Below are 14,329 nucleotides of genomic sequence, written 5' to 3' on the forward strand. Positions count from 1 at the left end.
AGAAAATGTAGAAAGAGAGAAAATAATAGTACAGAATTCATCTTCTAAATTGTGTATATCTCTGCTGTAGTACTAACTTTGGAGAAAAGTGACTTCTGAATGTTTTTACATTGTAGAACTTTTTGGATGCATTTTGTGTCTCTTGCCTCCCCTACCTACAATCCAGACAGAGCAAATTTATTATTAGTTCTATTTTCTTAGTATATATATTCAAGAGATTATCTCACAGGTTCTTAACTTGGGCTAGCATAACTTTCAGAAAGGTATAAGAAACTTGTCAAGGGACAGTTGTGAATATTTGGTAATTAAGTATGTTATCCCATTGATAGTGGGATCCCTTTGTTAGTGAACAAAGTTGTGGAATAGAGAAGAAACAATCTTATGATACTAAAAAAAAATGTGTCAAATCAATTTTTCTTTATGAAAAGTTAATCCCTTCATTTGATCTAATTTTTCACATACATATGCATGATGAACTCTAGAATTCATTTCATTAAATAAGTTAAATAAGTGGTTAAATGCTAAATAAGTTAAATAAGTAGTATGGATGAGTTGCTGAAAGCCAAGGTGTATTAGGGACTGAAAAAGATTGAAAACACCTGACTGTATTAGGTGATTTTTTTTTTTTAAACCTGCATTTAGAATAAGAGGGAAAAAAGAAAGAATTGTCTTCCTTTCCTGTCTCCTCCTTATTGCCCTCTCCTACCTTGAACCATTGCTTTCTGCTTGTAAAGCTGTTCGCAGACACAGAAGGTCCGACCCTTCTGGTCATAAAGATTAGCTTATGAATTTCTCAGTGTCATAGGCTGATCAGTGAACCATGGAGGTGACTTTTCTTGTTCTTCTAATAGAGATGGGCTTAAAATTTTCCTAAGTGATTTAACTAATTTAATATTTTGTAATTAGCTTTTCAAATTTTTTCTCATGATACCGTGTCTAGTGTTCTCTGATGACGTACATTATCTCCCCCCTGAGAATTAGGCCCTGTCAGATCAAATATCCTGTTTCTGCCTCATGGAAATGTTGGACTGGGTGTGTTAGGACCCCCCCACCCTTTTATGGTGTAAAATATAGGCTCCACTCTAGTCCGTTCTGTAGCGCCAGGGAGGGAAAAGGCATCAGATAAACAATGGAAACAGCTGCTCGTGTGCCCCTGACCATGAGCCGTCCCACTGTACAATGAGATGGAGCTGTGAAAAGAAGAGCTCCGCCCCCGGCCCCCGGGCTGTATCTTAGCAACTGTGCTCCTGCGGGGCCTGTTGTAAGAATGGTAACTTTTCACTGAACGAGATTCCGGGCCAGAATAGTGAGATTGGACTATAATAAAAAGCCTGCATGTTCTGCAAGAGAGCCAAAATGTGTGCATGTGTCTGTGATTAATCTTACATCATGAGCATGTTGGAGCCTTGATCAGAGCTGAAAATCTGGCCTGCTAAGCACATGTGCTACAATCCAATGTTGCCTTTGAGCCTTATGGGAGCCCTGAGCACCCACAGGAGGAGAAGAGGCCTAAGTCTTGTGCTCTTTCGACCCAGTAAGCCTCCTGCAGGTGAGTCAGGTACAATCTGTCTCTTAAAGCAGGGGCTGAGCTGTTTTCAGAAGCCCCATCTTTGAGAAAATGGAAGGAACAAGAGCATGATTTCTAGGCCTCTGAGTCCCCTAGAGCTATCATTAACCCAGGAGTACTCACTCATGACTAGGAAATGAAGAGAAAAAAGGAGCATCAATGGCAAAAATCCCTTTAACATCAGAGCAATAGTAAGACAGGGAGCCACAAGATGGGGGGGGGGGGGGGCACAGGATCCCCTAACTTTTTTTTGTGTCATGGACCCTTGTGAAAGTCTGGTGAACCTGATGGGCCCCTTCTCAGAACTGTGTTTTTAAATGAATAAAGTAAAATATATAAGGTTGTAAATTCAATTATATCGAAATACAGTTATCAAAACAGCTATAAATATATAATGATGATGATGATAACTAATATATAGAACTTAATATATGCTAGGAGCTGTGCTGTGCTCTTTAAAATTATCATCTCATTTGATCTTCCTACTAATCTTGGGAGGTAGTATTGTTATTCCCATTTTCATATGAGGAAATTGGGGCAAACAGGGGTTAAATGGCTAGCCCAGGCAGGGGTCACATAGCTAGTAAATTTCTGTTGCTGGATTTGAACTCAGGAGTTCCTGACTCCAGTACGTCTATTTATATTTATATCGATCTAGATAGGTTTTATATATTAATATATATTTTATATTTATGTTTACATGTGTACTCTGTGTATATGTGCACATAGAATCCACACATATGTGTATATATTGTATATATGTGTTCATATACATGCATGTGTATTGTACCAGGCAGCTGGGCAGCACAGTGGATAAAGCATGGAGTCAGGAAGACCCGAGTTAAAAGATACATATATGTATATGTGTGTGTTGGTTATATGTATGTATGTCTGTAGATAGATCAGTTGTTTCTCAGTTGTGGCTGACTCTTCATGACCCCCTTTGGGGTTTTCTTGGCAAAGATACTGGAGTGGTTTTCTGTTTCCTTCTCCAGTTCATTTGACAGATGAGGAAACTGAGGCAAACAGGGTTAAGTGACTTGCCCAGGGTCACACAGTTAGTGAGACCACATTTGAACTCAGAAAGATGAGTCTTCCTGACTCCAGGCCCAGGACTCTATGCACTATGGCGCCACCTAGCTGCCCCATTTTATATGTGTGTGTGCATGTGTATATGTGGATGTCTATATGTATTTTATACCTGTATTATATATACATGTGTATATACACATACATACAGACACACATTTGTATATGTGTGTATACATAAAGCAACTTCACAGACAAGTTAAAAATCTTTTTATTAGAGGATAAACCTGGAAGAAGTGTATTGGGGAGGGGAGAAGGGTGGAGGAAAGGAGGTGAAGGGACATAGGGTTAGAGATCTGAGAGGGTAGATGACTAATTCAACATTTAACAGATACTTAGTGAGCCTCCGACTTGTGTAATGGCAAGAGGTAGTGTTGCTGGCCTTTGAATTCTTGGAGTCAGGGAGATCTGGATGGAAGTCACTCTACTGAGATACTGTTCATGACACATCCTTAACCGTTCGGTGTCCTAGGCATCTCTTAATACTATTAAGTTGCAGAACATTTGCTATTCTGCATCAGTAGACAAAGTTTCCTCATTGAAAGTTTCCTACATCAATAAACTCACAAGTCCAAATCCCCCTCCACCACCACCAAATAAAGGACATCTGACTTGTCACTAAAATTTCAGTCCTTGTTGTAGCAGGCACACAGTGATGCTTAAGATGAGAAAAATGAATTACTGATTACTAAGAGAGGGCAGGAAACCTCTCGAGACAGGACTGGCCAAGCTGATTAGCAGGTTCTTGGTATAGAAATGTCCTGGTGTCTTCGAATTTGGAGGCCAAGTATGTACTTCTGATCATTTAATTCAGATTAAATGGCATGATGTTTTAGATGCTGAAGCCAAAGCATGCAGTGGTGATGGTACTAGAACACCGCAGAGTGATCCTTCAAGCCCCAAATGCCAGGCCTTTACCTCAGAAGACATGCAGCAAGAAATCGCCATATCAGAAGCATCGGCAGCCACTGATCACACCTCACTTGACAAGGAGCCGCACTCAGAGGAAGAGAAAGAAGATGCAGGTATTTGGATGTACATCCTTACAGGGTCTTCTTTCCAAGGCTTCCAGGGAGCTGGAACCCAGACCTTCATGCCCCAAAGCTAGGATTTTCTACCAGACCTGTAAGGACCAAACTCTAGAGAAGTGGGAAGGGTGGTGGGATGGTCCAGGTGTCCTCATAGAGACCATTACATCACGTAGCACCAATGAGCATAAGAGTAGCCCTCAGCAAAATTTTCTTTGGTCTATAGTAATCTTCTCTTCTCCTTTCATCTATTCTATGTCTCATTACCACAGGAGCTTTCTCTAAAAGATTAATTAGTGACAACTCACAAAATTTATACCACGGACATTTATTCTCATAGGGAACTCTTGAAGACCCAAAAGAATTCATTGATAATTGCAGACACTGCCTCATGGGGATAAGGGAACTATTTAGGAGTATGTGGGCATATTCTTGGTGACCCCTGAATCACCTAGCTACCTGTTTCTACCTGTTTCACTTCCTTATAAAATCAACACCAAGAAGACCATTTTTTTGCTTAAGGAGAAAAACTAACTACAATCACCCCACATGATAGTGAGTACTTCTACTGGTACTACTATTGCTATTGCTGTTACTAGTACTTATACTAATGCTACTACTTCTACTACTAATAATAATAGTGGAAATTTACAAAATTCTTTAAAATTGGGAAAACTCTTTAAGTACATTATCTCATTTGAGTTTCACAATAATACAGTGAAGTAGGTACTGCTGGTATTATTATACCCACTTAAGGCAGTTAGATGGAGCATTAGGTAAGAATGGTGGTCTTTGAATCAGAAAGACCCGAGTTCAGTCTCACTTCCTAGCTGTGTGGCTTTGGGCAAAATTATTTAACTTCTCTCAGCTGCAGTTTCCCTACTTGCAAAGTGAGAGTAATAACAGCAATTACCTCACAGCGTTGTGGAGAGAGTCATTTGAAATATCATTTGTAAAGTATTTTGCAAAACTTAAAGTGCTAGACAAATGGTAGCTATTATTATTACTTTACTAGTGATGAAACAGATTCAGATTAGTAAAGTGATTTGCTCATGGTCATACAACTAGTAAGTGTCAGGTTTAAAATAAACCTAGGTCTTCCTGACTCCATGCTTATCTACCATCCTATCATCTGAGATATCTAGAAGTATTAGGCAGGACAAATAGTGCCTAAATACTATGTGGTCAATCCTTTGAACAAGTGTTTTATACAGGCTGTTGGGAAGCCTGTACATATGGTATACACATATATACCTGAATATAGGCATACATACATAAACTGAAGTTTATGGACATTAATATATATATATATATATATCCCCTAGGATAGATAGATAGATAGATAGATAGATAGATAGATAGATAGATAGATAAATAGAGATTAGATAGAGAGATAGATAGATAAAGGTCTTTGTAGCTACTTCTTCCTGCTCATTGTAAGATCAGACATTCAATAGCATGGGGCCCAAACATGTATAGGAAGGATTGGAAAAACAAATTGGAAAGAACAGCTTAAGTTGCAAGATGCAAAGGAGAAGGAAAAGCAACCACCTCCCAACACAACTACAGTTTCCATTCCAATGGCATTTAATAGTTGACAAAATGTTTTCCTCATGATAACCTCACAAGGTAAGTAGAGGGAGTATTGTTTAAATTTTACTGAGGCTCAGCAAGGTGAAGTGAGGTTCATAGTCACATAGCTAGTAAATGTCCAAGGCAGTCCTTGTGTGTTAACAATAAGAAGAAATGGACTTTTATGAGCCACATCTCTGCAGAAACCTCTCTACGATCTCGATATTGTCAACCAAATCCTTGCATTCCTGCCCCTCCCCAGCACCCTCTTTTTAGTCTAATTCTAGTTATGGCTCTTTCACCTACAGCGTGTCATCTTCCTGAGAACCTATGCTAGTCCAGATTTGCATATGTGACATTTAAACACCCACTACCTCTTAAAAACCCAATTATGTGTTCAATTGTACTTGAGTACTATGGGAATCTCACTGTTGAATTTCTGACTTTGTTAAGTTGTTAAACTTTCAAACCCTGGTTAAAGTTCTATATTTCCAGATTGGGAAAGGACTGCCAAGACTATCTAGTTCATCCCTTACCCAAAGCAGGATTTCTCTTTGTAATGTTTCCAACAAACGGACATCTAATTTTTGAAATCTTTTAAGGAAAGGAAATCATTTCCTCCTGCGACAGCTCCTTGCAAGACAAGGGCAAGAGCCATGATTTTTTTGCCTCGCTTTGTATCTCCAAAGCTTAGCATAGTACTTGGTACATAGCAAGCACTTAACACATGCTTGTTAATCACTGATGGTCCTAATTATAAGGAAGCTTTTTCTTACAGTTATAGTCTGCCAATTTGGTGGTTGAACTTTAAAATCCTATCAACCTTGTAAAATGGACTGGCTGAAAATATAGTGGTTGTCGATGGAGTTCTAGTAGAGATTTGGCTTATAAAAGTCCATTTCTATATGTTCCTAGCAGGTACATATTGGATGATTTTTTTTTAAATCAAAGATCATTTTACACTTCCATTTTATAACACTTTCAAATTCACCATTTATTCAGTAAACCTTTTCCCGAGGAGTGAAGCCTTCCTACTTTCCTTTCGGCAAAGATTTCTTTGAGCTTCTTAATCTTTTTTTAGAGCTTTATGTGAATTCATCAGCCTTTTCTTTCACTTCTTGAAATTTTGTCCTTTTTCTCTAGAGGGTTGTTTGCTCGTGACATTTTGGTCAATTTCTAGTGACATTTCCAGATGCTTATAGGATGTGTGCCCTGTCACTCCCACATCCAACAATAACATCTGATGCCCCACCCATTGGCAATATGCATGTTTCTGATCACAATGCCAAGGGTTTTCCATTCCATCTTTTACCATACCACTTGTGCTCCTAATCATTCTACAAAACCATTTTAAGCATCTTCATTTTTGTTTTGTCAGATGCCAGCCTGTTCCAAATGCTGATCCCATTTGGTGAACTTTTGAAAGCAATAGTCTCCTTTGCAAATTTATTCTTCTTATTTAATTTAGAGGAATGTTCTTTCGCCCTTCAGCACTTTATCCTAATCCGAAGCACTTTATAATTAATTATTCAGATGACTCTGTAAAGTCAGAAAACTTGGGTTTGAATCCTCTTCTCTTCACTACCTGTGTGACTTTGGACAAGTAACTTAACTTTTCTGGGCATTAGTTTCCTAATCAGCAAAATGTAGCGTTTACATTTCTAAGGTCCCTTTCAGCTCTGAATCTATCATTCAGAGTGAAATAACTTGCTTATGGTCACATTATCTTTAGTGTCTCATCCCTACTACAGAAATCTATGAAATTTGTCTTTGTTGCCCAAGATTCCTCTTTCTATTATTCCTTTGCTCTCTTTGTGCCCCACTTTCCACAGATTTTTCACATAGCTTGGTTCCTTATCTGTAGAGGAAGCCATTTTATAAATAAATTCACACATATTAGTTAAGGTAACTATATAGGTTATTCCTTTCCTGTAATTACTGAATTTTAAAAGAGAGTTTGGGGGAGAGAGGAATGGCAGGCAATCAATAAACATATATTAAGCACCTGTTATATGCTAGGTACTGTACTAAGTGGGATACAAAGAAACAAAGACAGTCCCTGCTCTCGAGGAACTCACAAAATAATGGGAGAAACAATAAGAAAACAAATATGTACAACAAGCTATATAAAGGATAAATAGGTAAGGCATTAGAATTAAGAGGGGGTGGGAAAGGCTTCCTATAGAAGATGGAACTTTAGTTGGGATTTAAGTAAATCAGGGAATTCAGTAGAAGATGAGGAGGGAGAACATTTGAGGTATGGGTCAAAGAAAATACCCAGAGCAGAGAGGTAATAGGAAGCCACTAGATGATTGAGTTTGTGTGTGTGTGTGTGTGTGTGTATGTGAAATGGTTGGATCTGTGCTTTAGGGAAGATCACTTTGAAGGCTGAATGGAGGGTGAATTAGAGAGCAGAGAAAAGATTTGAGAAGGCAGACCCACCAGTAGGCCATTGCGATAGTCCAGTCATGAAGTTACGAGGGCCTGAAGCAGGATGGTGACAGTGTCAGAGGACAAAAGGAGTCATACTATGAGATATGTTATAAAGGTATAATTGATATGCATTGAAAACAGATTGGATATGGAGAATGAGGGACAATAAGGAGTTAAGCATGATACCTGGGTTGTGAACCTGAGGAGAGTGGGATTGCTTTCTACAATAAAAGAGAAAGTACGAGGTAGGGAGGGTTAAGGGAGAAAGAAAATGAGGTCAAAGTTGGACATGTTGTGTTTAAGATGTCTACTGGACATCCACTTTGAGATGTCTGAAAGGCATTTGGAGATGTGAGATTAGAGATCAGCAGAGAGGTTAAGATAGAATAGACAGATTTGAGAATCCTTAGCTTAGAGATGGTAATTAAATCCCTAGGAACTGATGAGATCACCAAATGAAGTAGTATAGAAGGAAAAGAAAAGAAAGGACCAGAACAAAACTCTCTTGGACACCTATGGTAAGAGGGCATGAGGGCATCATGTGGATGACCCAGAAAAGGAGGCTGAGAAGAATCAGTCAGATAGGTAGGAGTAGAACCAGGAGAGAGTGGTGTCCCAAAAACCTAGAGAGAAGAAGAGAGGAGGGTGCTCAACAGTATCAAAGGCTGTAGATAGGTCAAGGAGAATGAGAACTGAGAAACAGTCATTGGTTTTGGCCATTAAGAGATCATTAGTAATTTGGGGGAGAACAGTTTCAGTAGAAAGACAAGGTTGGAAATTGAATTATAAGGGTTTAAAAAGAGAGTTCAAGGAGAGAAAATGGACTCATCTCTTATAGAAGGCCTTCTCAAGGAGGTAAGATACAAATGGCAGAAGTAATATCAGATAATAGAGATGGAAGGATTAAATGAAGGGTAAAAGGATTGAGAATAGGGGAGACATGGGCATGTTTGTAGACAGGAGGGAAAGAGCCAGTAGACATAGAGAGATTGAAAGTAAGTGGGGATGGGGCAGCTAGGTGGGGTAATGGATAGAACACTGGCTCTGGAATCAGGAGGACCTGAGTTCAAATCTGGTCTTAGACACTTGCTGTGTGACCCTGGGAAAGTCACTTAATGCCAGTCGCCTCCCCCCCTCCCATAAAAAGAGAAAGAAAACAAGTGGGGATAACAAAGGGGAAATATGTTGGAGGAGATAGGATAGAATGATATCCTTTGAAAAGGTAGAGAGGTTAGCCTTGGTGAGAAGTAAGGCCACCTCATCATGTGAGATAGGGGTGAATGAACAAATAATGAAGAAAGACATGTGAGTGATATGACATGAGGAAAAGGAGAGAAGAGGAAGACCACAGCAAATGGCCTCAATTTTTCCCCCTGTAAAATATGAGGCAGGATGCTCAGCTGAGAAGGGTGCGTGAAGGGCAAACCACAGCAGGCTTGAGGAAGGAAGGAAAGATTTGGAAGAGGCCCTGCCTGTGGTGAGTAGGATAGTGAGTTGATAAGACATATAGGCATAAAGTCGATGGTTGGAGTGATCCAAGGCTGAGGCTTCAGAGGGTACAATCAACAGAAATGATGAAGAAAAAAATTGTGAGCCATGTACCAAACTCATTGAAGGGGAGTTACCTGGGGGTCTGTAGACAACAGTTACCAGTATTTTGATTATATGGCAGAGATGAATGTAAGAGAGATTATTTATTGAGTGATGGAGGGAGAGAACTTGGAGCAGGCAATGGGGAGCAAGGAGTATTTCAACTCCCCTACCTTGACAAGTCAGTCAAGTGAAGGTGCAACCAGTACTGGAAAGGGGGGCTAGCAAGGCTATATCATCAGAGGAGAGCTAGGTTCTAGTACTAGCTAGAAGCCAAAAGAAGGGGGAGAGGAAAAGATTTAGAATGAAGGGAAGTTTGTTTCCTAAGGAAGGGTACAGTAGAAGGGAAGGGTGGTGCTTGGTTGGAACTTTGGGGTGGAATAATTAAAGGGGATGGATGGAATTGAAGAATGAGATGGGGGGGTGTTGAATGATAATGTACAGGAATTCAGAATCACTGGGAAATAATATTTTTGTTTTTACTTTTCTAAGGAGGGTCAGAAAGGGGCTGACATTTCCATTATGCTAAAATCTACACTATATAATTAAGCACTGCAAGACCAACCCCTGAAGGTGACCTTTTCTTTCTTGGACTTATTTAATCTGGATATAAAATTACCCCTAGGGAATAATTTGTATTTTCTGCCTTGGTTTTCGGGCAATTTAGTCCTGAGTCTTACAAAAGTAAAAATTGATAAGATTATTAAGATATTGTTACTGGGAACTTCTTGAAAGAAAGGCACTGTACTATATAGTACAAAGAGCACAGAAGTTGGAAACTGAAGACCTGGGTTCAAATTCTGGTTTAGTCATTATCAGTGTGTATGGGAAATCATCTCTCTGAGCCTCTGTTACCTCATCCATAAAATAAGAGAGGAGAAGTGGACCTTTACAATTCCTTCCAACTCTAAATCTATGATTGTATTGTAAAAATTCAAGGCATTAAAATACTTATAATCTAATTCTTGGAGTTGGGGGGACTTTTTTCTTCTTTGTGATGATGAGAGCACAGTACTAGCTGAAGATAACATTACAAGTCTCCTGATTCATCAGATTATTATTTTCTAATTTGAAAATATGAACAAATTCTTTCCAGGTTATCTTATTGTTTCAATCCTAAACATTTCTGTGATCCTTTCCCTCCACGTAGGTTGTTGGTGTTCTCTCCTTTCTTGAATTGTTTTAAAGCAACTTCTTTCTAATATCTCCCACTGTTCTTTTCACTCACTGCCTTGTATTAAGCTTATCTCTCTGTGCCCCCATCAATAGATTGTATGATCCTTGAGGACAGAAACTATTTCTCTTTTTAAACTTTTTATCTACCATGCCTAGCAAAATGCTTTGCCCAAAATAAAATAGGGAGGCAGCTAGGGGGTGCAGTGGGTAGAACTGGGCCTAGAATCTGTAAGACCTGTGTGCAAATTCAGCCTTAGGCACTTAATAGCTATGTGACACTGGACAGGTCACTTAACCTTTGTTTGCTTCAGTTTCCCCAGCTGTAAAATGGACATAATAATAGCACCTACCTACTTCTTAGGGTTGTGAAGATCAAATGATAAAATTATTGTAAGAAATTAGCAAAGTACTGGCATATAGTAGGTATTTAATAAATTCTTGTTCCTTTCTCCTTCTCCATTAATAAATACTATTGTATTGAAATGAATTAAATATTTAAAAAAATCCGTGATCCTATATCCAGTGATCTTATTGTTGTGGGAATACACCCTTTCTTTTTTATTATTATTTATTATTTTTTGTCTTAATTTGTTTAGGGGTGGCCAGGTAGCACAGTGAGTAAGAGCACCTACTCCAGTGTCGGGATGACCTGGGGATCGAATCCAGGCTCCGTCACTTAGCACCTACCCAGAAACACCTGGCCGTGTAACCTTGAGCAAGTTACTTAACCCCGATTGCTTAAAAAAAAAATTGTTTATTTACTTTTGGTTTATAAGATTCAGTTCCACAATCCCTTGAGTTTCAAATTTTCTTCCCCACCCTCTCCCCTCTTACCCTCCCATGGCAGCATGCAATCAAGTGTAGGATCTGCAAATACTTTCTCATTAGACATTAGTCAGGTTATAAAGAAGGATTATAACCCATGGAATGAACAATGGGAAAGAGGAAACTAAATCAAACAAGAAAAAGAAAGAGAGCAGGTAGTTTGTTTCAATCTTCATTCAAACTCTGTTGTTCTTTCTCTGAATGTAGACATCTCTTTCTATCATGAGTCTTTTGGAGTTGTCTTATAACCTTGCATTGCTGAGAAGAGCCCAGTCTATCAAAGTTGGTCATCACACATACATTGTGTCTTTAACTGTGTACAAATTTCTCCTGGTTCTACTCTTCTCACTCAACATCAGTTTGTATAAGATTCTCCAGGTAAATATGAAGTCCATCTGCTCCTCATTTCTTATAGCACAATAGTATTCCATTACATTCATATACCACAACTTGTTTAGCCATTCCCCAATTGATGGGCATCCCCTTAATTTCTAATTCTTTGCCACCACAAAAAGAGCTGCTATAAATATTTTTGTACATGTGGGTCTTCCTCCCACTTCTATGATCTCTTTGGGACACAACCCTAGAAGCGGTATTCCTGGATCAAAGGGTATAAAATTATATATTTGCCCTTTGGGCATAGTTCCAGATTGCTCTCCAGAATGGTTGAATCAGTTCACAACTCCACCAACAATACATTAGTATTCCAGTTTTTTCTACATCCTCTCCAGCATTTGTCATTTTCCTTTTTTTTTTCACCTTAGCCAATCTGACTGGTGAGATGTGGTACCTCAGAGTTGTTTTAATTTTCATTTCTCTAATCAATAATGATTTAGAGCATTTTTCATATGCTTATAGATATCTTTAATTTCTTCCTCAGAAAACGACCTATTCATATCCTTTGACCATTTATCAATTGGGGAATGACTTCTATTCTCATAGATTTGACTCAATTCTCTGTATATTTTAGAAATGAGGCCTTTATAGGAGACATTGGTTGTAAAAATTCTTTCCCAGTTCTCCACTTCCCTCTTGATCTTGGTCACATTGGCTTTGTACAGAAACTTTTCAATTTAATGTAATCAAAATTATCCATTTTGCATTTTGTAATGCTCTCTAACTCTTGTTTGGTAGTAAAATCTTCCCTTCTCCATAAATCCGACAGGAAAACTTTCCTTGCTTTCCCAGATTGCTTACATTATCAGCCTTTATACCTAGATCATGTACCCATTTAGACTTGATTCTGGTATATGATGTTAGATAATGGTCTATGCCCAGTTTCTGCCATACTATATTCCAGTTTTCCTAGCAGTTTTTGTCAAATAGTGAGTTCTTATCCCCAAAACTGGGGTCTTTGGGTTTATCAAACAGTAGATTACTATAGTCATTGACTGCTGAGTCTCACATACTCAGTCTATTCTGTTGATCCACTACTCTATTCCTCAGCCAGTACCGAGCAGTTTTGATGACTGCTGCTTTATATAATACAGATTAAAATCTGGTATGGCTAAGCCACCTTCCCTAGCACATCTTTTCATTAATTGGGATACACCCTCTCTACCCCTGTGGATCACAACTTCTCATTTCTCATCCAGATTGATTCTTCTCATCTTTCCCTATTTCCTTGGGAGGCAATTTGTCCAAGAGGCCCAAAGGCTTCCTTCCTTCTGGCTCCTTTAATATTTCTAGAACATCAGTACATCAGTCATATTCAGTATGTGAGTGTCCACCTGTTCCTGACTTCACCAGTACACTTCCTTGTCTTGGCTTTATACAAATTTGATATCTTTCTTTTTTCTTTTACTCTTTTCAGGTTGTCCCCTTTTTATGATAATAAATAAAGTATAAAATATTGTTTTATGATTGACTCTAGTATGATCTGAACCTCTTTTTTATTTATTCCTCACACTCTCAGGTACCAGCTTCCTAAATAAACTCTGGCATATTTTTCACATATGAGAATACCATATCAAAAGATAGTATTTTTCTCATAAGAGCTTTTCCCCCTTGGAGGAAGTTTCTTTGTTTGCCAAATATGTGCTTGAGAACTGGGGTCAGCAAATTATAGTCCTTAGGCCAAATCTGGTCCATTGCATGTTTTTGGTATGGTCTATTAGTTCAGAATGGGTTTTACATTTTCCAGGCTATAAATAAACAAGCAATTGACTAGATGTTGCCCACAGTTTAGTGATCCCTGCTCTAGAATATTCTCCAAGTAGCATAGAAATGAGTTGCTTCTGCCCTGTGTTTAACCAATGACTATTATAAAAATGGCACTGATTCTGTGGGTCAAATTATAAATGGATAGTTCAAAGGAATTGAACAAGATTTGACTTCCCCACAAAAAAAACATATTCATGCTGCTCCTTTACATTGAAGTAGGAAAAAAAGTAGCAGAAATAAAGATGCTTTAGTCCTTGCCTTGATGAATAATCTAATCGATATTGCCCTTCTATCCACTATATACCTTCTTAGTCTGTGCCATTATCATCCATGTTTTCCCATACATCATCTGCAATGTCTTGGAGGCCTTCCTGTAGGACTTTTACTCTATTTCATGGGTATGTGACTTCCTGCCTATTATCTCATTCTCTTGCTAAATGATAGCCCACCTCCCTTCTGGTCATACATGATATCCCATAAGCCATTTTTCAGAAACATGTTGCAACCTATCATGGGTTCCTCTATTCCCCTTTAGGCCAATTGAAATTTTGATTCAGCAAGATGTGTAGCATTAAAGATTCACAATAGCTCCAACATTACCAAGAGAACGCATGCATTCCAAAGATGAGGTTTGTGTTGAGGAGAAGCTGAGGATCATTAGAAGTACAAGGAAATTTCCCAAATACAATTCTCCTCTTTAATTTCGGGCTTAGTTCATTATGTATCTATCGGTATATGTATTGATGATACATTTTGGCTCCAGGCCACTTTTCCAGCCTCATTATTCTATGGTCCACTCTCTGTGCCTTTGTACAGGCTGTCCCTCATGACTGGAACAGAAACCTTCTTCATCTCTACCTCTTAGAGTCCCTATGTTCCTTCAAAA

General features: G+C 38.6%; 1 protein-coding gene across 16 annotated transcripts in view; it reads left to right on the forward strand.

The window, feature by feature from the left end:
- The window catches only part of PHACTR3 (phosphatase and actin regulator 3), a 313,435-nt gene that overhangs the window by 181,877 nt on the left and 117,229 nt on the right, over positions 1 to 14,329 (forward strand). For 14 of the 16 annotated variants that reach the window (XM_069072503.1, XM_069072505.1, XM_069072499.1 and 11 more), the window contains one exon: positions 3,493 to 3,681. The exons of 1 other annotated variant lie outside the window; for it this stretch is intronic. In XM_069072503.1, the coding sequence (XP_068928604.1) occupies positions 3,493 to 3,681 (189 nt within the window). Of the gene's footprint in view, positions 1 to 1,256; positions 1,550 to 3,492; positions 3,682 to 14,329 lie in introns of those variants that run through there. One more of the 16 variants, XM_069072512.1, reaches the window with a different exon arrangement.

Source organism: Petaurus breviceps, unplaced genomic scaffold (assembly GCF_028583685.1).
Source record: "Petaurus breviceps papuanus isolate PSGF00001 unplaced genomic scaffold, PetGlider_PUasm1.0 90847, whole genome shotgun sequence".
In the NCBI taxonomy this organism is placed as follows: Eukaryota; Metazoa; Chordata; class Mammalia; order Diprotodontia; family Petauridae; genus Petaurus; species Petaurus breviceps.